Source organism: Dipteris shenzhenensis, chromosome 5 (assembly GCF_047967505.1).
Source record: "Dipteris shenzhenensis isolate YYH24624 ecotype China chromosome 5, Dip_SZ_1.0, whole genome shotgun sequence".
Lineage (NCBI taxonomy): Eukaryota > Viridiplantae > Streptophyta > Polypodiopsida > Gleicheniales > Dipteridaceae > Dipteris > Dipteris shenzhenensis.
In genome coordinates, this window is record NC_141600.1 from 59358320 (window position 1) to 59383611 (window position 25292).

Below are 25292 nucleotides of genomic sequence, written 5' to 3' on the forward strand. Positions count from 1 at the left end.
GGTTGACCATCCAGGTAGGTAGGCAAGTAGCGCTATGAGTGTGGCTGCCGCGCTACCACTGCGCTACCGGGACTTGCACAAAATGGTAATGGTTTAATTGAGTGATTTTGTTTTTGTGTTGGAGAGAAAGCTGATTTGATTTGTTTTTTTGGGAGAGAAAAGAAGAGCTAAAGAAAGCTGATGTGAAAGGCTCCTCTTGAGTGTGTCTCTCTCTTTTGGGTTATATACATATGTATCAACATATCTATCGAACATATATATATCTATATATAAGTGTCGGCATTATGCTGACCTCGGCTTCCTCGCTCGTGGGCTTCCTCCTCCCTCATCAGGTACCTTTGTCCCTCCATCGCCATCTCTGCTTTTTCTGCTCCCATCGAAATCCGCTCTCCGAATTCCCCTCCCACATTCCCTTCTTCCCTTCCTTCCCCTGCTCCCCCTCACCTCTCTCTGCCGTCTCCTTGCTTACTTTTCACTGCTTTCCCTCAACCTTGCGTTTCTTACCGGGTTGCTCCTTTTGGGCGCGCCTCTGCTTCGGTCGTTCTCTGTCCTCCCCTTTGGCATGCGATGAATATTCGAGTTGCAATACACAATTTGATATCTTCTTCTCATACTTGAGCTGCCCTTTTGCAAGTAGCATGGATTTCGAGCCTCCTGCGCCCGGTCCCATGTCTCTCTGTAAAGGTTTTAACTTCATATGGCAGTGAGAGGTCCTCGCTTTGTGAGGAATTTGAACCGTGCGGCAGGGTTTTGACTGTAATTTAGGCCATCTGTGAGCAGGATTTTGATTATTCGACTTTGGAGCGCTCTTTGAGGTTCTAGACTCGCAATTACGGTGTTATAAGGTAATGTCGACAAACAATTGGAGTGCATATTGCAGCTCTAACTTTTTTAGCTTCTACCCATTTTCACAGTGCCCCTGCCTGACTTATATGGAACGGCTAAGTGAAAGTTCAGTCTGTCTAATCCAAATTGTAACTTTGTGTATGCTCGACAGACAATTTAAGTCCATATTGCAGCTCCAACGACCTACTGTTGCACGTGCCTGAATCGCACACCCTAGGTAGCAGGTAAATAACTTTAGCTGTTGCGTTTGGGACATTCCTGGGGTATTCGAGGACTCCATGAAGGTCCTTGGCTTGAGTGGTGACATGAAAGGAAGTTGACTTTGACTTTGGAGTGGAATCGAAGCAGGTTTTCTGTGCATGGGGTCCTGAGCTTGTTTTGAAGTACTTCTTTTAGACGGGTCATTTTTGGCTCCCTCAAAACAGCCTGGAAAGGTTTTTTGTTTCATCTACTCTTACGTTAATGCATTTGTTGCCTCAAAAGATTGAGAGAGGGTGTTCTGCCAACGTTTTCCATGATATCAGTTCTAGTAGTTATGTGTCTGCCATGAATTTTATATTGGAAGTTATCTCCTGCTTCTCACCTCCTGTAAGTCCTCTGGATATGAGAGTGGCCAATGAGGCTGGGCCGGGAACGACCTTGGTTCATACTTTTCTCATGTTGTTTTATAATGCTTATTCAAATCTTCTGGACGATGGTCATCTATGATCTGAGTGGAACGACCTTGGTTCATACATTTCTATTGTTGTGTTGTGATGTTTATCCATGCCTGTAATGTGCAATTTATTTTGTCCGTGTTGTCCTTGCTCTGCTCACAGGCGGATACTCTGCTCTTTTGATATTGAAGTGTTTCGATTTCGTGGCAGTCCCTTTTTATGTGAAATTTGGTGTACAATCATGGAACCATCCTTCAAAATGATGTCACGGCTTAATCCAAATGCAGCAGAATTTGTTCCTTCAGGATTGAGGTCTGGTTCTTCTCTTTCCAACATTGAGGAAAGCAATATGTCAGCACGTAAAAGTGATGGTAAAAAAGTGGTTTTAAACAGAACCAATTCTGCAAATTCCATCACATCTGAGGATGAGTACCGACAATACTGGCAAGCTCAACTCCCGGATGACATAACACCAGACTTTGATTTCCTTTCCGAGGCTGCAGACGACAGGTGTTCAACGTGTCAACTCCTCTTTGATGGGTCTGCGTATGAAGCTATTCAATTTATGATCAAAGGTCATGGCAGGGATTAAAGTTCCTAATCCTGGAGTTTCAATTCTCTATCGTGAAACTGCAGGTTTATTGGTCTTCGCGAAGGTGCATGGGAGCACGGTTCATCTGATATGCGTGATCTATCGTTACCGACTAGCAATCTGGATAGGCAAGTTATCAATGATGGAACTGAAAAGGGCTCCTCAAACGAATTACTAGGGGATCAATTGTTCTCAGAAGAGATGGGGGAAGTAGATCCCATCGGTCTGCTTGTAAATGAGTTTCCAGGCTTTGCAGCTGAAAGTTTGGCTGACATTTTTACTGCAAATGGTGGGGATCTCAGTCTTACAATTGAAATGCTTACTCAATTAGAGGTTTGTAGTATTTTCCTTTTTGGAGTGGTACTTCCACAGCATTTGCATTTGAACTGTTGAGATACGACATACTTGTGGTTAAATTTTCTATTTTTAAAAATCTTTGCAGCTGCAAGAAGAAACAGGTCCGGCTCAGCATTCACAGTCCCACCTGTCGTCCTCTCCAAATCTAGACATGATGGATTTCCCAGCTCTGACAGGATCTGAGCTTGTGAATGGTGCTGCACAGTTTGATGGGGACGTTGACACACAACAGTCTGGAAGGACAACACAGACAGCAGGTCTTGACAAATTATTTACAAACAGATCGTTTGCCTCTGGAGATTCCAGAGCTGCTACTGATTTTGCTGCTGTGGTTAGAAAGAATGCTGCTGCTCAATGGCAGTACGATAGAAATGGGCGAGCAGATTATGGTTTTAGCTCTTCCAGGACTTCGTTACGGAATTTAGAAGGAGATTCTCATGCTGGAGACTTCAAAGCAAGTGATGGAGAGAAGCTGGAGCAATTCCCTGGCAGGCGTCGTTCTCAATCAGCACCAACCATTTGGCTGGAGACCGGGGAGGCAGTTTGTAAGCTCCTGATTTTGTAACTTGTTGCATAAACTGATAATTGCTCTGCATGTGAAGTCAAGTCAACCATTGAATGCCGTTCTTTTTTCTAAACGTTTGCAGCCAATATATATGCGGATTTGCGCGAAGAGGCACGTGATCATGCTCGTGTTCGTAATGCCTATTTTGAACAGGTCTGCCATGGAATATTTCACAATGCTTATATGTTTGCTCTTATGAATGCTAGACAAAGGTAAGCCTTGTGGCGACTTCAGTATGTGCTGGGTGCTGACCTTCTGAATATCTGGCTTTGGATTTAATTGTTCCATTTTTGGCTTTTCTCTGCGTTTCAAGGTGGGAGTGACAGGTTTGTTTTTCTGTGGTGGGTGTGATGCTAGTAGTAATTTTCTCTACCTGATCTTTCCATCTGTGGCTCGTCCTTTTCCTTTCAAGGGGAGGGACAGATTTGTTTTTAAAAGTTTGATTATACATGCCTAAAGTATCTAGAGATGTCAGTTGTAGCAATCTTGTTATGACATTTTAACACACTGAACTAGGTCTGCTTTCCTTTGCATGCAGCGTTGACTCACTGAAGTACACGTCAAGTCAAGTATAGGCCAGTTGACTGAAACCACTTTGCACTGGGTCAAACTGCTGAATGAGAGTGTGATTGAGGCTTGCTGATGAAGTTGGACTCTTTAATCTAGGCCTTGAAAGCTGTTACTCTTTCCACGTGGACACTTCACCCTTTTGGCAGGAGGCTCTAAGTTTGTGGCAATGGAATGTACAGACATAGGGCTGGAGGGCTAGGCCTTTTCACTGGTTGGTGTCCTGCATTAATGTGTGCACCTGAGGAACACGCAAACTTCCTCGTGTCTCCTTTCCCAGGATCCCACATGCATCCTTGTCATGGCATGACTAAATGGGGTACGACAAGTCAAAATTCAGTTTGGGCATGTTCCTGGATTCATCTAGATATATACGACAAGTCAAAATTCAATTCATGGACTTTATCGACTCGGTCAACGCCAATAGTTGACCTCCGACCAGCCACTGACCTGGCCGACTTGGTGAAGGGGGCTCAGTCTATACAAGGCAGCTCTCTTTTCCCCATTCATCTCAATTTCTCTAGTGTCAAGTCTTAGGATTACAGCTTTTAGTCTGTTGATGCAGCCAGTGCTTCTAGAGGCAGCCTTGGGCTATGAAGGTGGGGAGACCTGGGAGCAAAATACAAGGTTATTGGGGAGTGTGTATTTTCAACTTGGCACATTATGCAAGACAAAGTTACACTTCCGCATGAGCGAGTCAGCACATGTGGATTCCAATGCTTGGGTTCCGTGCATGTTACAGTTGGCCATTTGCCCCCTATCTTGGAGTCACTAAAAATGTTGTTCTATAGCGACTTCTTGTCTGGAGTAGTGCCACAAGAAACGTATCTAGAAACGCATTTCTAGATTTTGCCAGGCGTTTCATCAAGAAACGGGTTTTTAAAAAGTATTTTATATGAATTATATATAAAACAGAAATTATTATATCCAAATTCTCTCTCTCGACTAGGCCGCGTGATGTCAGGGGCCAATCATCTATCGCAGGGTTTTTTCCGGCCTCCCATTTGACGGCCCCTCTATGATTGGTCTCTGACGATCACCACCTGCACATATATACTGTATCTCCCCCCTCTGCCCCATTTTTGGTACCCCCCCCTTCTTTTTTGTATCATCTGGAGGTAGACACATATTTTTTGTATCAGGACTAGACACACCGTCCTTCATAACCTCTTTTTTGTAGAAACGGTTGGCTGGCCCGTTTTTAGACCGCCACCGTTATGCTCATTGTATCAGTTATCTTTAGTCTCATAGACCTTCACGGTCTCCCGAAGACTTTAATAAACTTTCTTTTTTTCTTTCTTTCTGTGTGAAAAGAACTCTCAAATACACACACACACACTGCGCACTCAGAGTCAAGACACAGGTGACAACCTGTACCAGAGCATTTTGCCCGTTTCGGCGAAATGTTTCGCCTAGAAACGTTACTAAGCGTTTGGCCGGGGCGAAACATGTTTTTTGGTGATACTGGTCTAGAGCCTCTATCCTGCAAAACTGGGTCACAAACGTACTTCTCTTCTTGATCCTAGAATGATGCACTTAGTTAGGTAGAATGCCCAATGCATGCTTGAGTGGACATATGTGATATAACCTTCCATTGAAAGTCTGGCAGGGATGAGGTGCTTGTCATTGAACCACCTTGTGCTTCTGCTGTGCAGAACAGACTGAATTATTGCGGCTACGCGCTACTGGATGGTTCCTGTTGACCACCTTGTGATTCTGCAGTGCTGAATGGCCTGAGATATTGTTGCTGCCAAGTGCCAGACGGTTCCTATTGGATTTTGCTCAAAGGTCTGTGAGATCCACTTGTGTAACATCTGGTCTTGTCTCTTGAGTGGGTTCAAGCTTTCTGGGCTGTGAAGTGTTGTTGGAACTGCTACTCTTATCTGATGCAAAGCCTATGGAATTTGATGCCAGATGTTATATGGTCTTGATAGCACATCTGGGCTTGAAGTTCAGCTGATCTCGGAGTGCTGACCGCTCAGGATGGATGTCATGGCTCTATATTCTGTTTTTGGCTTTGAGAAACCAACTAGCATCATTTCAAGGTGTTGCCACAACCTGACCAGACAGGTCGGGGTTACCCGACCTGGGTGGGTGCCCTTAACCGCAGCTGATGAGGCGGCCAAATGCAGCCCTTTCCAGCCTCCAAATCCAGGCCCGAATTCGAGCAGGGAATTTTGGCGTAAGTGCCCTGGCTCGTGTCCCTCCTAACGTGTGAATATACACTGAGAAAGGATGAAAATCCTATGCCTCTCTGGGCAGGCACACGCACATAGCAGCCCTCACTCACTACTGTACATAGAGGAGATGTGTAACTCTAACAAGAATGCAGATACATACTTCCTAGATCAAAGAATATTGAGAACGGTGTAATGGATGTACTACTAATGTGCTGCATAGAAGGACTGACCATTGTGTTAACAGTTTGCAAAAACTGACAGCAAGCAAACATGTGTAGCTAAGAGCCCCATTGACGTCTCGAACTGATCGGTTTGCTATGCGCACATATTTGCTGATTAATGCCTAGGGACTTGGCGCAAATCAGTTTCCTTGGCTTTCGTTGGATCAACGACAATCGAGGTTGCATTGAATGCATCTGCGACATGGGCAATCTTGCCTAACCAACTGCACGCACGTGCGAACTGACATATATGACTCACTAATCTCTAGGGGGTGCTTCAAGAGGTAAGGGAGGCTGATAAGAAGGAGACTATAATCGAAGAATTCAAAGTGATTCCAATTGGTGTCTCATGTGCATGAGTTCCTCAAAGTTTGCTCAGCGTGAAGGGTTGACCTCATTATTATTCCCAACCATCTGTTCTGGGAATGCAGTTGCAATAATTTTAATGCTCAAAATATAGTAGCAAGCAAGAGTTATTTCACTAAAAAGCAACAAAATGCCAATATCCTTTAAAAAAAAAAACTATTTCTTGGAAGCTTACAAAAACCAGATGCTTTGTTTCTATTCTTGTCTGTTAGAGCAGGGAAAGTGGTTTTTGGCTTCTTCATTCTTGTTTTGGGCTGGGTTGCAGGCATCGCAGCTTGGTTCTTCAGAGCTTCTGTATTACTTGGAGTACAGAAAAGGTGAAAGTAATTGTATCGAAGTATAGATTTCAGTTGTGAGATTACTCTTCATCCTTGACCTGAGCATGTTTGAGTAGAAGGTTCATTCTCCCACTTGTAAGACCCAGTATGAAATGGGACTTGGCACCTGCATAGAATGGGGGGGCATGAGAGAGAGAGCCATGTGGGCATGAGGTATGCATTACACACGGGAAGATCATCTTGGATCCAGCCCACCACCAGGGCTGCCATGGGGACAGCTACGGGGCTGATGTGCAGCCGTATGGGGAGTCAGTTTGCTCGTGAGTTCGAATTTTTTGTAGCTGAATCTGACAGTGTGACATGGGAGGCAGGTATGTTGGATGGGACCAACTATCAGATGAGGAGATTTAAGATGCGCAACCACTTGGTTGCACGTGTGTTGTGGAAGATAACTACGGTAAGCTTGCGGATCAAGTGGATGCCACAAGCAAAGTTCTTAAAGTTGCAGATCCATATGTAATCAGAGTAGGGGTGCTTAGAGATGCTGAGGCGCTCTCAATGATCATAGGGACAACCACAGGTTATGTGTGCATTTGGGTGGCGGTGTCTGTGTCTGAGGCCTAGACAATTCTGTGTGCTTATACTAGATAATACAGGTGGGATAGTGACGGTCCAAAGTCCGTTGTTCATGTTAACGATGAAGGATGGCAACCCATAAGTGAACATAAAGTATTGAAGGATCAACCAGCTCCTCTTGGTAACGAAAGTGGACAAAATCAATTGGCCACCCTCATACATAGTAAATTGCCTAGGAGCTACAATGAGTTGGTGACGACCCTTAGTACAGCTGGAGAGAGAGATCTAAGCGTTGATGTTTGAGGAGCTCAGTACTGCGTCGTGCATGTGATGAGCTCATCCATTTGAGGAAAAGGATATTTATTCTTAATGGTAATTGTGTCAAGGCTTTGTAATCCGCATGGGTCTATTATTTTTCCCCACCAAACTCAATCGTGCTCCCTAGAGAGATTTACTTGGATATATGTCCCATCTGGACATAATCGGACAATTGCATGGCAATTTTCGTCTTCTTCTGATAAACTCGGCCAATATGGTTGCTTGCAGATAGGCTTTGCCTTAGGAAGAAGCTCTATCTTATGGTCCACACTGTGTTGTGGAGGAAGGCCATAAGGCAATTTAGAAGGAAAGACATCTGAGAATCCATTAAAGGCTTGTTTTGTACATTCAAAGGACCTTTAAATCTGAATTTACAGCATGAGCCAAAGTTGAAAGGTTATACATAACTTTAGCAATGGCTATTATACCCAGGGGGAAATTTATAACGCCAGACAATCTAGAACTAATATTCCAAGTCCACGGAATGGGCTATATGAGACGAATATTGGTGCCTAAATATTTCAAATTATTATTTATATTCAAAACTGAATTTTCAGATTGCATCGCTTCATTAATGCATGAAAGAAAATACATTTTTGGCATAATCATATCCTCGGAAGTATCACTGTGGACTTGTTATCTCACTTATGAGATCATTTCTAAGGCTTACAAGGGCACTCCAAGGCCAGCATCTAGTGATGAGAACATAGGCGTAGCTTTGCTTACGAAATTATTTTTCTTCTCTATTTTTAGCTTCATTTCACGGCTCTTTTAAACTCCATTCTTCTCTTTTCACTTTCTCTTTCAGTGTTCTTCGTTTTTCAAAAAAGTAATTTGTAAGATAATAGATTAGTTATAATCTAGTCTTATGAAGGTATGTGTGGAGCATGACAGATGTTGAAGAATGTCCCGTATGCATTTTCAAAGTTGATTCTTTAACATGTTTTCATAGTAAAGACCTTTAATGATATGGGCCTGAATATTGATGAGTTTAAAAACAAGGCAGCCAACTCTAGGGTAAACCGTAATAGGTCTCAATATCATGATATGAGCAGTGGACTTATAGTGGTCCTGCCTCTTTCTATGGTCATGAATACAATTCAGTTTTTGTTTGTGTGTGTTTTGGGGCCAGGTTGTACTTTTGCTTTTGATTGGTTTTACCCAGGTTGTACTTTTACATTTACTCAGGTTGTTATTAGTCTAGTTGGAAAGGTGGTACTTTGAATGCTGCGATGTGCTTGTTCCTGTTTTTTTTTCTTTCCTGTTGTAGTGGTTCCTTTTCATCATCCAGCAATCAGTTTTGATCGCATACACAGTGCAGACTATATAGTTTTGTAGGCAGTGGACTAAATGATAAATCATCTGCTCCTCCCCTCTGACTGGAAATGGTAATGCAGGCCAGGCAAGCTTATCTTGTAGGAAACAAGGCTCTTGCCAAGGAGTTGAGCTTAAAAGGACAGTGGCACAATGGTTTAATGAAAAATGCACATAATAAAGCTGGAGAAGCTATCTTTCAACAAAGGCAAGTGCTACTTTTCTTTTCAATTTAAAAAAGGGACATTTATAATAACATTGACATCATTTTGCCTGCAATTGGAACACAGATTTCTAGGTCAGTTTGGCTACATAGTTTATATCATGAGGCAAGATACAGACTTTGTACAAGTGGACTGAGTAACTTCTGGCCAAGTATCTTTTTGCAGAAATGTGTCTACTGGGCAATTTCAAAACCTTTCTCGAGGACAACCTGACCTACTGGACTTGCATGGTTTGCATGTGAATGAAGCTATCCCTCTTCTCAAACGCGAACTTGCAGCCCTTCGAGCTGCTGCAAGGTCAACACAACAGCGGCAACAGGTGTTCATTTGTGTTGGTACTGGTCATCATACAAAGGGATCTCGAACCCCTGCTAGGCTGCCAGTTGCTGTAGAGAGGTACTTGGCAGAGGATGAACACCTTCACTTCACAGAGCAACAACCAGGTTTGCTTAGAGTTGTTTTAAGTTGATGATAAGTGGACTTTGCAGTACACACGATCAGCTAGTTTGTACATTCAATGTTCAATGTGGTGCACTGGTGGGAATGTATGTAATGCTCTTGTATGGTTATTTAAGATTTACTTCTGTTATGAGTTCGACAGAGAGGCCAAAGCCTTCCGCCTTGTAGTGCCATAGTTCAGCGCTGATTGCAGTCTGTTGACAGCTTTTCTTCCATGTTTACTAGAAGTAAATCAAAGAGGCTTTGCAAATTTTGTCTTTTACTAATGGAAACACCATTACATCTGGCCTTTCATGACACCTCAATGTCTAGGCACTGGGTTCTAGCATTTCTATTTTTAACGGTTGAAAAGAGCATTGTGCTAAATTGGTGAAAGCATCATAGCTTAATATGTTCTACCACCTTCCTTCAGAATTGACGATTCAGGCTTCTGGTTTTTTCATTCTCTGTACAATGGCGCCATACAAGATATAAATCTATGACTGAATATCTGTAGTTTCTATGACTGAATATCTGTAGTTTCTCAGTCCTATCAATATGCATATTCCTTCCATGAATTCATCATTTTTACAACATTGAGATTTTGCATCATCTTGAGTCTCACTGTTTGGGGAATGTGCACTACTGAAGTGACACTTGCAAGTCTCTTGAGACATGTGTAGGTAGCTGTCAGATGTATAAGAGTTTTGAGGATATCTATCATGCAGTTCTGTGTCTTATCACACTGACTTTGCATTGAGAGCGGAAAGTTGGAGGGCATACCCACAGAGGCTTGCATTTTTAGTTTGTGTGATCATTAGGAGATTTGAGGTGGAGGAGCATTTCACCCTAAAATTCCCTATATGCTAAGAGATCAGAGGTCACCATCAATGCCTCTTTCAAGGATGGTTTCAGACCCTTGTCTAGTCTTCTGTCCTACTTAGATTAGAGATGCTCAGGCCATCCGACATAAGTAGTAGTTGCCCAGGGCACATAGTCGAGACCAAGGCGCGCAACTAGACTCTAGTCAGAGCATGATTACTGAGTTTTTCCAGCCAGGTAGCACTGACCAGCAGGACTCAAGGAGACCGCAGACAGGACCAGAGCGAGGGGCATGGCAGACTCACCAATTGGGGACCTTTACTCTATGCTTACGGAATTGGGGACCTTTACTCTATGCTTACGGAATTGGGGACACGACCGATGGGAGTGACAGTGGCATTGGTGGTTCAACGCAGGGCCATATCTAGGAGACCATAGCATACCACACTTGCGGATAGATGTCATTGCTCCATCACGGGCCGATGGGAGTGACAGTGGCATTGGTGGTTCAACGCAGGGCCATATCTAGGAGACCATAGCATACCACACTTGTGGATAGATGTCATTGCTCCATCACGGGCCTTTTGCTACCGCAGCCTCGTACATCGATGACCACCCTAGTCTTGACATACCTGCTTGCTTCCAGATGCCCACCACCATGTCACCAGCCCCCACCCTCTCCATGTGCTCGTAGTTTTTTTAAAAGATTTTCCTCCTTATATATTGCTCTCGTTATGATTATTTCTCTTTTTTGTATTTGTCATATGGGTGTTGATGATTGTTTAGATGCTCACCCCTTCAGTCTTATAAACCATTCGGTCTTTTGAAGACTTTTAATAAACTCTCTCTCTCTCTCTCTCTCTCTCTCTCTCTCTCTCTCTCTTTCTCTCTAAGCCACTAGAGCTGAAGTTCCGGACAGCCATGGACAGAAGACCCTTGTGACCATCAGAGCGACTTTAGGGTACTAGGATCTACCTGGATGACGACCTCACTCTTCTAGAGTAGGAGCACCAAAGAGAAGGTATGATACGAGTAATGGGTGCGAGAGGCAAAGAAATGGGCTGCATTGGGATGGTAGAGTGACATCCAAGAAAGAGAAGACACTGAGCATGAGGATGAGAAGGAAGAGGGAGAATTATGACGGTGTCGATCTCATGGGATGGGTGCACACGCTAGATTGAAGATAGTAGTATGGATTTGTAATGGCACACTATGGTTTGACCAAGGAGGCTTCTTGGAAGCATATGATGATAGAGATGTGATCTTCTACACCTAGATGCACGAGAGCCTAGAGAGAGGGCTCCCCACAGTAACATGATACACTTGGGAGTCAACTCACAGGAGGCAATTGAGAGAGAGCGGAGTACGAGGCTTTGGAGGAGTGATGGTCCTTTTCAAATCACACCCAATATCACTCATATCTATGGTTTGGAGAGCACGCACGACCCATGTGGATACGGAGAGGAGCACCTAGATGTGTGGCACACACATGTATGTTTCCTCTATGATACCCAGATGCAGACGACGCTTGATAAGTCCTCTATGCTCAGGCCCACCTCTTGTCACCTATTCACCACACGGAACGTATGGGTTGCATTTAGTTGATTACACAATCGGAGAGCACAAGATCATGAGGGTCTACGGATTGAGTACTTTGCACATGGACAGGAGGTCCTAGCTTTGCTCCTAGCACAGATGTTTAACCGAGTTGTATGTCACGGTTGCTCACTTGCTTGGAGCACCCCCACTATTTTGCCGATGCGCAAAATTGAGGACCCTATGGAGATTGGGAACTATCGTACTCTCATGATTGGCCATATTTTAGTCAAGTTTTATGGATCTGGTCTAGAGAGGGAGCTCGGGAGTCACACAAAGGCTTGGGGACAGTGGGCACTAGGACACCGGAAACAACATTCTACGCTATATCACATCTTCACTTTGAGGGCTATCATTGAGGAGGTGAGATTTAGACACCCATGCTTTGTAGACTTTCGGAAGGTTTTTGACATTGTCCCACGATCTCGCATGATTAGGAGGCTACATGAATTGTAGATTCCAGAGACACTGAATTGTAGATTCCAGAGACACTGATATGGGGGATGATGAGCCTATATGAGTCAGTCAGAGGTAGAGTTTGTGCCTGAGGTGGTCTATCAGATTGGGTCAAGAGTATGATCGGAGTGAAGCAAGGCTGTCTCCTCTCATCGATCCTTTTTGGGCTTCACATTGATGAGATCACCTCCTTCGTAGACCGCCTAGGAGGCGAAGGGTCACTCTTGGCCGATCTCATGATATAGATATTGCTATACGCAAATGAGATAGTCCTTTATCTCATCCTCTGGAGGTCCTAGAGGTGTTCTACAGAGAGAGGGTTATGGTCTTTAACATCTCACATGCAGTGCTTCGTCGACTCAGCTTCACTTATCGAGACGAGCGAGTGGAGATAGTACAGTCCTACACATTTGGGAGTAATCTTCACAGGATCCCTTTTCACTATGACACATGCAGGGACGAGGTGCTTTGGCACGATTGGAGAGTTTTTTCAAGCATACTTTTAGGACCTATCGACGAAGTGCTGGCTCTTCGATACACTAGTGTGACTGGCTGCCATGCATGCAGCACCTTTATGGAGATGTAGCCTATCGATAACAGAGTGAAGGAGATTTGAGCGGCTACAAGTGACTATGGGATCTACGATGATTCGAAGCAAGCTCTCAGTCTCGCATGAGATAGTACAGGCAGAGTTCGCCACGACACCACTACATATTGAAGTCATCTTCTAGACAGTGACATTTATCAGAGTCGGGGACTTATCTCAGTGGAGACTACTAAGCTTGGCTTTGGAGTCATCCATTCGACTAGTTGAGTGGGGCGAATACATGGTATGCACATATATTCATATGGTTTGCCATACACGAGACTCAGACGGACAGGCTCCCTCCCTTTCAGTACAGTATAGATGCACCCTTCGAGTTGATCTCGCGAGATGAGATTAACCGTATCATACGCTTCGACCTCCTCTAGCTCCACACATCTCGGACTTGGGGGGGAGATCAGGAGCTCCCCACCAAGACCCAGTTCTATCGCGATCACTTCATAAGAGTTTCAGAGGAGGGATTCATCATCAGACCTCAGTATCTCGAGGACAGAGGAGTCTCACACGCACTGAGGATCGCCATTGGGTAGATGCGGGTTTCATCTCGGATTAAGACAAGGAGAGAAGTGGGTATACTCAGTCTGTATGCTATGCACTCCTAGTATGCTATGCACACTAGGAGTGACTAAGACAGAGGAGCGCTTTCTTTGTGCTTGTCTAGCCTACTACGAGATCCGAGAGTGATACCACTATCCCTATCAGGATGGGAGTGGGTTCGGCCCACTGTCACGATTTGATGCGCCGACACGGGGAGACTTTGCTGCTATAGATTAGAGAGTAGGAGGAGGTGACCAGGCCACATGACACAAGGGATGATCAGACACAGCGGCATGCCATAGATTTCTATGCATTTGAGTTAGCTCCAGGACACAATGGGATTAGAGGAGTAGCTAGCTGATACACGGGCAGTATGGATTGTCGAGAGGATTGCAGAGGCCTCCCGTGACACGGAGAGCTGATATATGCGGGTTTCATCTCGGATTAAGACAGGGAGAGAAGCAGGTATACTCAGTCTGTATGCTATGCACTCTAGGAGTGACTGAGTCAGAGGAGCACTTTCTTTGTGCTTGTCCAGCCTACTACGAGATCCGGGAGCGATACCACTATCCCTATCAGGATGGGAGTGGGTTCGGCCCACTGTCACGATTTGATGCGCCGACACAGGGAGACTCTGCTACGACAGATCAAAGAGCAAGAGGAGGTGACCAGGCCACATGACACAGGGGATGATTAGACACAGTGGCATGCCATAGATTTCTATGCATTTGAGTCAGCTCCAGGACACAATGGGATTAGAGGAGTAGCTAGCTGATATACGGGCAGTATGGATTGCCGAGAGAGGATTGCAGAGGCCACCCGTGACACAAAGAGCGACCAGAGTATACTCAATTGAGGTCTGACCTATCACAACTTTCCTCAAAGGAGACCGCTCGAGATGAGGGTCACTCTGAACATAGCTCAGTGGGTTTAGAGACCGATCTTCCTCTGCCACCACAGCAGGAGACAGTCAGACCATTAGGAAAAAAGGGAGCTCATTTTGGAGTCTTTTAGGGCTTAGAAAATAGACTCTCTACCAATCCAAAGAGGGCTAATGTAACATTGGAAAAATACCAAAAACCATGTAAAAATATCAAATAAGTCATTCAAAATCTTTTTCTTTTATTATGTCTGACATACGTGATCTTCAAAAGATGATTTTATGTGCAGAATTTGATGATTTTGAGATCGCCAGTGCATCCGGAGCGGGCCAAAATCCCCAAATTGACCTTGGAGACATCGAAAATCGACGCTTAGAGGCTTGGGAAAGTGAAAAAGTGTTCGGAATGGAGGATTTGTACGAAAACACGATTTATCATGTCACAATGCCCACCATTTTATGGATATTAAAGTGACTTGATCGAACGGCTCGGATCATTCCTTCGAGCCTTAACGACTTTGACGAATCCATTGTCCTTGTCACTGCTTCATGTGAGTCACCTATTGTGTCAGTTGGCCAAATCGCATTTTCGTGCAAATCTTGCATTCCGGGCTTTTTTTCTTCTTTCGGGTCTCCAGGTGTCGATTTTCGGTCTCCAGGGTCGATTTGGGGGTTTTGGCCCGCTTCGGACTCGCTGGCAATGTCAGAATCATCAAATTTTGCACAGAAAATCAAGGATCTTATATATGCATTTAATGCGAAGCCTGAGTACTAGACTGACATTTTTGCTGTAAGTATTCGTATTTTATGGCATTTTTCATATTTTGAGTGCAAAAAAAATAGATAAATAGTGAATTTCTTAGAGGGTCCCAAAATGAGTTCCCTTCTTTCCTAATGAGACGCAGATCTAAACATTTTTATCGTCCTTAGACAAGCCACCACACTGCCGGGTTTCGGATTTTGAGTCTCAGTTTCAGCTCCAGCTCTCATCCTACTTCAGATCGTTTATGATATGATAGGATATGACATGTTTTGTACTTGATTTCTGCTTGAGCTATAGAGCTCTTTATTTCAGCATAGTACTCAGCAAGGGCCTTAGCGCACCCTTTGCTTCGGCCCTTTGCGCCTTGTATGAGTTTTTTCTTTTAGTGTATTTCGCCATTTGTCCCATAGGCCCGCAAGGCCTTCCGTAGATGTTAATATATCTTTCTTTCTTGCTCCCAAGACTTGGCTAGTTCTGGTTGAGCCTAGCTCCATGGCTCAACATTTCGTGTCAGTGCAGTCATGGAGCTCATCCTAGCCATAGCCTTGACCCATACAATAGCTGCAGCTCGTGACCTTGGTCAACCTGCAAGCTAAAAAATGAGCTCAGGTTACACCATCCAAGCTCTCAAGTCCTCCTAATGAGCTCACAAACCTCCTGACCGCTAAACAAAGTCGCAACCCTCCAAATGAGTTCCCCGTGAGCTCGCATTCGGCCACCACTAGCAATAGTAGCTCAATGTGGGGCTGACCCAACCCTAGCCATTGCCACAGTTGCCATTGCCATAGTTCGTGGTTGCTACTTCCGGCCCATAGCCATTGTTGAAGACATTTACACCATCCAAGCTCTAAAGTCCTCCTAATGAGCTAACAAATCTCCAGACCGCCAAACAAAGTCGCAACCCTCCAAATGAGTTTTCCGTGAGCTCACATTTGGCCACCACTAGCAATAGTAGCTCAATGTGGGGTTGCTCCAACCCTAGCCATTCCCACAATTGCCATTGCCATAGTTCATCGTTGCTACTTGCGGCCCATAGCCATCGCTGAAGACGTTTACATGGGCCGTGAGTCCATCATTATGCTATAGTTGTAGATACAAAAATATTCGTGGAACAGCCCATTCAGATGCATAAGTGCAAACAGTTACCATTGGACTGTTGTGGGAGCGACCTAATCCTAAAAGGTGGTTGCTTAGTGGTTGCAAAGCTAGTTGTTCATTTAGCACATACGAATTTAGTTCGGTGTCCATTGATGAAACTGGATAGAGACATAGTTTTACAACATTACAAAAAAATGAAGTATGACCCAAATTAAGATTAAGTCTTTTGCACAAGCAGTGAGTTATTCTACATGGGCCTCTCACAGCTCGAACAAGGAAGGGTGAACTCAAGCACATGTTGAGTCTACAAGAACAAATGGAGAATCTCCAAAGGGAGAATCATTAGCTTAAAGAGAAGATGGATATTGTACTTAAGCGCATTGCCATAGCGGAGACTCAGCTAGAGAAGTAGCTAGAGTGATCCCTTTTTGCATGTTATTTCTAAGCTTGATAATTTGATTTTGCATGCAAAACTCAACAAACATGTGGATTTAGCATTTAAGGAGAGGAAAGCTAGGGAGAAACTTGCACTTTTAATATACTGATCGGAGGTTTTCCAAAGCATTGGCAAAGTGAGGATTTCAAAGTTCTTTACCATTTGAACAAATCTCACTTGGGACACTGCAGCAGGGGAAGCATTCCAATGCGCACCACAAAATCATGCCATAATTGCATTCGAGACATGAGAGGATAGGTTGGCAATTCTTTGCCAAATGAAGGTCTTGAAAGGTATCGAGATATGAATAATAAAAGATCGTACCCTTCAACAGCTTAAGCTAAAGGCTAATGAACTTTAGAAAGTACGAGAAGCTGAAAAGTATGGAAAGTGGGTAGTATATTGTAAAGGCATTGGTCTCATTAAAGAATTTAGATTTGCTAAGACATCAACGTAGAGGTGCAGACACTGATTCTATAATTGATGTTATACATAAGTCTTCTAAGACACTAGATGGACTCTCAGTCCTTGACTGGCATTTTGGTTTTGCTGGATGCTCAATCCTTAACTGATTCTACTTTCTTAAGTCTCATAGACCTTTCGGTCTTTTGTAGACTATAATATACTCTCTCTCTCTCTCACTCTCTCATTTGTATCAGGTTTTTCATAGTCTCATTGACCCATTGGTCTTTCGAAGACTTTAATGAATCTCTCTCTCTCTCTCTCTCTCCCCTGTGAAGAGAGTGGGAGAGAGGTACGGAGTCTCACTTGTAGCTTTCTCACATACACAATGGGGGAATACACACAAAGGTGGAGGTTGAAAACAGTTTTCCTCTTCTTAGTTGTGAAAGCCAAAAGAACTCTCTCTTAGTACAAAAGAAGTAGATGAACCCTATATGTGGGTCTCAAACCAAACTCAGCTAACCTAGGTGGCATACTAACTGAGCCACTAACTAGAGTACATAAAGATAGCTATCATCCAGCTATTATTCATGGACGGTGTACCAACCGCATCTGCAGCTAACAAGTCGGTGACATAAATGCACAACGGTCACCTTGGCATATCACGAGTGGAGCTCGATATCTCAACACTCTCTCTCGAGCTTAATCCCAATTCTTGCACACTAAGCAGATCTCTGAACTTGCGCAGCTTCTCTGCACTCAATGCCTTCGTGAATATGTCAGCTATCTGATCCTCTGTGCTGACATAAACTAGATCAATAAAACCTACTAGAACCTTTTCTCGCACATAGTGGTAATGCACCTCAATGTGCTTTGTTCTAGCATGATAGATTGGATTATTTGCCAAGTGTATACTGCTCATGTTGTCACAATAAATGACAACTGGCCCATCTGCAGACTGATGCATATCATAAAGCAGCTTATGCAACCAAGTTGCCTCACATGCAGCCCTCTATTCAGCCTCTGTGCTCAAATTTTTTGCTGCTCCAAGTGACTGCAACACTCTCAAAAGAAAACACATATCCACTGGTAGATCGTCTATCAGAAATACTACCAGCCCAATCAACATTAGTGTATCCATGCAACTGTATCTGAACCCCAGTCTCATAAAATACTCCATACTGCAATGTGGACTTCACATATCTCAGTATGCGTTTAGCCGCATCCAAATGCGATTTCCTTGGAGCCTGCGTAAACTGACTTACCAACCCAATAGCATAACTCAAATCTGGCCTGGTAATAGTCATATAAATCAAACTTTCCACTATGCGTCTGTACATAGTAGGGTCTTCTAGAAGCTTACCTGCATCTGAACTCAGCTTCACATTCTGCTCCAAAGGAACTGAAATAGGCTTACAGCCTGTCATCCCATATTTGGACAGCATGTCCAATCCATACTGCCTCTGCAAAAGCCACATCACACTTGTGGATCTAATCACCTCAATGCCCAAGAAGTAACGCAGCTCTCCCAAATCCTTCATCTGAAACTTCTGCTTCAATAGCATTTTCACATGAAGGATATCTTCATCACTATCACTTGTGATGATCAAATCATCAACATAAATGACAAGCAGCATAATATCTTTCTTTGTTTTTTCCACATAAAGTGAGAAATCTGTTGTGGAAATCTGAAAATCAATAGTGACAAGATACTGTTCTATCTTATCAGACCATGCTCTGAGTGCTTGCTTCAAGCCATACAAGGCTTTCTTCAACCTGCAAACAAACTCAGGATGAACAATATGCACATAACCTGGTGGCTGCTCCATATAGACCTCCTCTTGCAAATCACCATGCAAGAAGGCATTCTTTACATCCATCTGATGTAAAGACCATCCCTTTGATGCAGCCATAGTAATGACTGCCCTTACAGTTGCCATCCTTGCAACCGGATTGAATGTTTCTTCATAATCAATGCCATATGTCTATGCATATCCCTTGATAACTAATCTTGCCTTGTATCTGCTCACAGAACCATCTGCATTGTGCTTCACCTTATAAACCCACTTGCAGCCGATTGCATTCTTGTCTTTAGGCAAAGGCACCAATTCCCATGTAGCATTTGCTTCCAAGGCATCCATTTCTTCATCCATGGCTTTCTCCCATTTTTCTTTTCCCATGGCTTACTCAAAAGAAGTGGGTTTTGGTTCTTGTATCACTTTGACCATATAGGCATAGTGAATGGCTATAAATCCATCATATTTCAGCCTATCCATAGGATACTTGACTCTGGTAGACCTGCGCAAAATAGGCTCACTACCAGGTGCTCTGGAAACATCCCTTGTCTTCCTTACTCCAGGTGTAACAATAGAAGGAGTACCCAACTCATCATCAAGGCTCTATTCTGAGCCACTGGATTCACCATCTACATAATAATGACTTGCATTCACATCAACCATGGGTTGATCTACTTTCTCTTTTCCTTTTCGTGATACTTGCATACCACTATTTGAGAGTGCTCTCAACGGAAGCAAGAACGGAAGAGAGAGAGAGAGAAACATAAGAAGGAATACTGGAGGGGATGTGAGCTCTCACTTAATCCCACGTGTATCACAGAAATGTTGAAAGTCATGAGAGAGATACTCTCCACCATTGTCACTCTGTAGGCATTTAAGCGTTCTACCTGACTGATTCTCAACCAAGGCCAGTCATTTCTGAAATACCTGGAACACATCACTCTTCCAAGCTATGGCATAAGCCCACACTTTCCTAGTTGCATCATCAATGAATGTCACATAGTATTCAGCCCCGCCTAATGACCGTGTAGGCATGGGACCACATACGTCTGAATGCACCAAATTAAGATTTTTAAACTCTTTCTTTCCCCTTCTTTTATGGGCTGATTTAGTCTGCTTCCCATAGAGACAGTGCTCACAAAATTCAAAATCAGAGAAAGTCAATCGCGGTGCATAACCCAAATGGCATAAGAGTTTCATTCCAATCTGGCTCATGTGCCCCAAAATGCAATGTCACAAAGAAGTGCTTGGCTGCTCGGTTATTGCAACAACATGATCAAATACCCCTGATACATGTAAGGGATACAAAGTCCCACACTTGGCACCCCTAGCCAAAAGCATAGAGCCCTTCTGAATTTTCCAACTCTGAAAGCCAAAAGTGGTGTGAAAACCAACATCATCTAGCTGACCCACTGAAATAAGACGCTTGGTCAACTTAGGCACATGTCTCACATGTTTCAAAATAAAGGTAGACCCATTTGCAAAAGAAAACTTTATGTCACCTACTCCCACTATGTCACATGCATAGTCATTTCCAAGATGCACACAACTTGTCTTTCCACTGTCATAAGTGGAGAACCATTCCCTATGGGGAGTAACATGGAATGAAGCACCAGAATCTAAAATCCAATCCTAGGAATTTGCATCATCTGAAGTGGTAAGCAACTTTGCAGATAAACTAGACATGAAGAGAATGTCATTGTCACTATCATGTGTGACTGCATTGATCTCCTCGATCTTCACTTTTCCTTTGTCCTCCTTGGACTCTCTTCCTTTTGATTTGCACCCCAATTCGCATTCTTTTTCTTATCCTTTTGCCCTCTTTTTCAGCTTGTAGCAATCCTTTTTCATATGGCCCTTCTTGCCACAGTGGTAACGCTCAATGTTCTGTGCCCTGGATTTGCTACGAGACTTCCCTCTTTCTTGGGACTTTCCCTTGAACTGTGATCTACCCCTTTGCACATTTAAGGCTGCATCCTGCTTGTTGCCGTCCATAGACTTCTGTCTAATCTCCTCGGCCAACAAGCTACCCACAACATCATCAAATTTCAGTACTCCACCAGGTGCAGAGTTACTGACAGCTGTACGGAAGGTATCCCATGAGGATGGCAATGAAAATAAGAGAAATATTGCCTTAGTCTCCGCATGAAAATTCATCTTTTGAGCCTGAAGCTGGCTGAAAATAATATTGGATTCATTTAAGCGAGAAGCAATGGAGACCCGTTCCTTCATCTGTAGCTTAAACAACCTCTTCATGAGGTAAACTTTATTAGAGGCAGTTTCCTTCTCATAAGTGGCACATAGTTTCTTCCATAAATCTTTCGTAGTCTGCTCATTTACTACTGTGAAATAAACTGACTCTGCAAGATGAAGTCTAATAGTAGACTTTGCTAATGCATCCAACTCATTCCAATCATCCTCATACATATTTGCAGGCTTAGCTGCAATACCTGCCAAGGGTTTAATCTGCTTCTTTTGAATAAGCACATCCCTTATCTGTTCTTTCAAAAAAGAAAAGTTTGTCCCATCAAACTTTTTAATGTTGAAAAACTCCTTTTCAGACATGGAAGAGGATGCCATGATGCAAACAAAGCAAAATCTCAAATGCTAGTGCCTGTAAGAGAGAATCACATCAAATACCAGGTGCACCCAAATGTGTATGCCACAATAGACTGAAATATCACAAAAACTCAAAGCTCAAAGCATCAAAAGATGCAACTGACTCATGTGCATGTACTATGCATCCATATGAGCTAATTTGGCCCAAAAGAAAATGCTAGCTGCAATGGCAATCGAAAATGCCAATAGGTGCCAAATGGCTCAAGCATAAATACCGTCTATGGGCATATGCATCAATAATATCTCATCCAAGAGAGCATAACACTATCAGTGCATTACCTACAATGTGTCAAAGCTGTCCCTCAGCATAAAATAGCATCCATGTGCAAAGCGTCCATAAAAATAGCATCCCACAACGCAATCTGGGCCTATCAGCGCAATCAATAAGGATCGCAATGCATCCAAATGGCCTATAAATCATCCACTGCAACCCAATGCAACCACGAATGAGCGCATATGGATCAAACTGCAACGAGAGTGATCCGCATAAGGTATGCTCAAGAAATCATGGTCCCATGAAAAAGACCGATACTGAAAATAGAACCTGAGATGCCTCAAAACATGGGCGCCATTGCATAATCGGACTCGGCAAGAAAATCTGCAAATATCTCTCTTCTGTCGGAACTCCAAAATCCCAACCGATGAGTGAGAAATGGGAGTCAACACTTATCCACTTCCATGTGGCATAAATCTAAGGTTTCAAAACCTTAGAATGAAAAATGCATAACAGAGAGATGAAATCGAATACGTAGAGATCTATAACTCTGAAAATACTCCACCGAATCGTGCAAGAAGTCCACTGAAGCTTCTTCTTGTGAGGTAGTGTGGTTAAGGAGGATTTTAGGAGACATGGGTGCAGTGCAGAATAAGGCTACGCAGTTACAATGTGACAATCAGAGTTGCATGGCAATTGCAAAGAACCCTGTGTTCCACGCTCGCACAAAACACATTGAGATTCAATATCACTTTGTACGCGAGCTTATCATGGATGGAGAGGTCGACTTGGTCTACTGTCCGACTACAGAGAATGCTGCGGATATCTTCACGAAGGCTCTTGAAAGAGACTTGCTAGAGAGGCATCTTCATCGACTTGGCATTGGTGGGCCGAAAAAGTAAGTTCAGTTGTGGGTGGACATTGAGGGGGGGTGTTAGATATCAATGCTTCACTCTTGTAACTACGCGGGAACCAGCTAACTCTCCTTGTAAGCCCCCCATATGAGGAGAAGGCATTTGAGTAGCTCAGTTATCCAGTAGGTCCTGGTTTGGACACCAGATGGGGGCCATGTGTGGCCTGATGGTTGGACGACTTCAGATAGAGTTGGCACACTGCCAACTAGGCTACATGCAAGTGCGGGAAGGCATCCCATGACTGACCGCACTGAGGGTAGTTGGAGCATTTCCCGAGGCAGCCCACTCTCGGGTTGCGGGGCCCGTTTGGAGCCCCAGATGATCCTGGATGGCTCTGGGCCGGTTTGGAGCCCCAGAGGATCACTTTTCTATCATGTGGTCGGTGGCCTGTTTTGGAACCGATCTCCAGTCGGCCATTTTGGGCGGACTAGGTCGACCACCCAATTGGGTCTAACCGACTACGACTGGTGGCTATATAAGAGCAAGCCCATGAAGCCCATAATCATCACTGGCTACAGCAACCCTGATTCCTTAGCATCCAGCCTCCGTCCTCTACTATTTCTAGCATGCCATCTAAGCTTCTCACACAGGAGTGCACGGCTGAGTGCCATCTATTGTATTAGTTTTACAGTAATCAAAATTTTAATTCTCCATACTATCTGCTTTTCTCTCTTGCATACAAGATCCTGTTATCTGTTGAGCACATACGTTGTATTGTTTTCTTACAAAAAAGTCATACATAGACTCTCTCTTTAACTCTAGGAGGCCATCTAGGCTAACACCTTCTAGCAATATTTTTCTCCTTGCTCTTCCAACCATTCTTTGCAAGCTACAAATCAATGACCACATTGATATATGAACACAAGGGAATGAAAATAAATAAAAAATTCAACATATTATATGATAAATTTCACCTTTGCGTTTGTGCTAATGGCAACATCTCATCTAAGAAGTTACATAGTTCTAGGTCTCCAAACATGTCCCGCTCTTTCCGAGAGGCATTCATCACTATATCATGGATTAGATCCTTTGTAATTTTCATTTGAACTTTGCGGGGTCCAGCACTCCTATGTGTCTTGAGGAAATCCTCCACTAGTGCACGTATATTTTTCATGTTTTGTCTAGAGTTCCCATTCGGACCTCATGCATGTGAACACCCATGTGGATCATCCCTACATAACATAACCCTTGGCATAATGTAATATACATAACATGAACATGACCCAATTTATTCTTTCAAAAATGACAAGTCAAGACACTTCCCTACATTGTAGCTAGGTTGCCTAAGTCACACCTTTTTGATAAAAGGCCTTTGAAAATAGCATTGTTGGCTAAACCCTTGTTCATAAAATGGGGCATGAAGTACTGCAACATTCCAATACCCATGCAAAATAGGCAACTTGAACCACTCCGTCGAATGCAACATGGCTTGTGACATCCCTTGTCTATATGTTACCATCATAATTTTGCTCCATCCCCTCCATTCTTGTGCCTTGGCTTGATGGTGGTGGTAGCTCAAACACACAATCACCATTGTAGGTTCTAGGAATCTCTTCAATTGGAATAGTCTTTGATGTCTTGCTAATCAACTTTCCCAAGACTGTCGATCCATACCTTGATTCAATAAGTGGGATGACACTAGAATCCTCCAGAAACTTTATAGAAGACTTGGCAGCATCCAATTTTATTGGATTGTTGTGAGCAGTTTTATGGCATAAGATAAATCTCTCCATCATTGCTTGACAAACCTTGTTTGATTGGAAACTTTATAGGAGTCTCTGAAGCATCATCCAATTTTCTTGGATTGTTGTGATAAATAATTTTGTCTAGTAGTGTTGGTGGTGTGAGATCAAACCCTTCATATTCACTTGGATGTCCTAGGTCAACAACACCAGTACTACCTGGTGTCCTTGAAGAGCTAGGGAGATCCTCCATTGCACTTGACTTCTTTACAAGTTGCAGCATGTACCTTTCTGTAAGGCACTACACATGCCACTCCTTTCACTAGAGAATGCATGACTTTACTGAACAACAATATAATGTATGACACACGATGGTCTGCAAAATGGGGGGACTGTCCTAGTGGTTCTTGTACACCAACACCGTGTTGGCTTACAATGACCACTACGCTTAGTCAACAAGAGAGATAATTTAGCAGTAACACTTTTTTGGTAGATGTTAACCCTATGGCAATGAGCTCCAGTTTAGTACAGTCTAGAGCAATGAAGATGGGATCATTTTGTGTGTAGAGTAGCGGTAAAGCTTTGCTTGTAATATATTGATCATGGAAGATGGTATGATGAATCTAAAAGGAGGAGGATATACAAAATCCTCACTATAAGAGATTCAATCATATTTGCATAATCAGGACCTAGGGAGTGGAATATTGAAACTAGAGAAAGAAATACTAAAAGACTACACTTTTTGAGGTCCCCCCCCAAAGTGTAGAGACCCAACAAGGTCCCCAAAGAAGTGGAGGGACTCAAGAGGTCCCCCCACAGAGTGGAGGGACTCAAGAGGTTCCCCCACAAAGTGTAGAGACTAAAAAGATTCTCCCCAAAACTGAAGGAACTCTTATTCAAGAGGTCTCATACAAAAGAGGTCCCACCCTTGAGGTTCTTGCAAGTTGTGCAGTCTAGACTAATGTGTATAAATCT

General features: G+C 43.5%; 1 protein-coding gene across 3 annotated transcripts; it reads left to right on the forward strand.

Moving 5' to 3' along the window:
* Positions 1 to 212: 212 nt before the first annotated feature.
* Positions 213 to 9831, forward strand: LOC147902251 (polyadenylate-binding protein-interacting protein 7-like). 3 transcript variants are annotated; one of them, XM_087374822.1, is made up of 10 exons: positions 213 to 332; positions 781 to 845; positions 998 to 1070; positions 1665 to 1814; positions 1896 to 2012; positions 2139 to 2427; positions 2537 to 2996; positions 3099 to 3169; positions 8920 to 9044; positions 9226 to 9831. In XM_087374822.1, the coding sequence occupies exons 4-10, from the start codon at positions 1744 to 1746 to the stop codon at positions 9527 to 9529; spliced, it is 1437 nt and encodes a 478-aa protein (XP_087230948.1). In that variant the 5' UTR covers positions 213 to 332; positions 781 to 845; positions 998 to 1070; positions 1665 to 1743; the 3' UTR covers positions 9530 to 9831. The 3 variants fall into 3 exon arrangements, with proteins under 3 accessions (XP_087230948.1, XP_087230945.1, XP_087230946.1); XM_087374819.1 differs by having other exon boundaries at positions 1665 to 2012; positions 9226 to 9830; XM_087374820.1 differs by lacking the exon at positions 213 to 332 and having other exon boundaries at positions 766 to 845; positions 1665 to 2012; positions 9226 to 9830.
* The last annotated feature ends 15461 nt before the right edge of the window (positions 9832 to 25292 follow it).

Coding starts and splice junctions, on each gene's coding strand:
- LOC147902251 (XM_087374819.1), top strand. CDS start 1,744: ATGGAACCATCCTTCAAAATGATGTCACGGCTTAATCCAAATGCAGCA. Junction 2,013..2,138: donor TCCGAGGCTGCAGACGACAG/GTGTTCAACGTG, acceptor GTGAAACTGCAG/GTTTATTGGTCTTCGCGAAG. Junction 9,045..9,225: donor GAAGCTATCTTTCAACAAAG/GCAAGTGCTACT, acceptor ATCTTTTTGCAG/AAATGTGTCTACTGGGCAAT.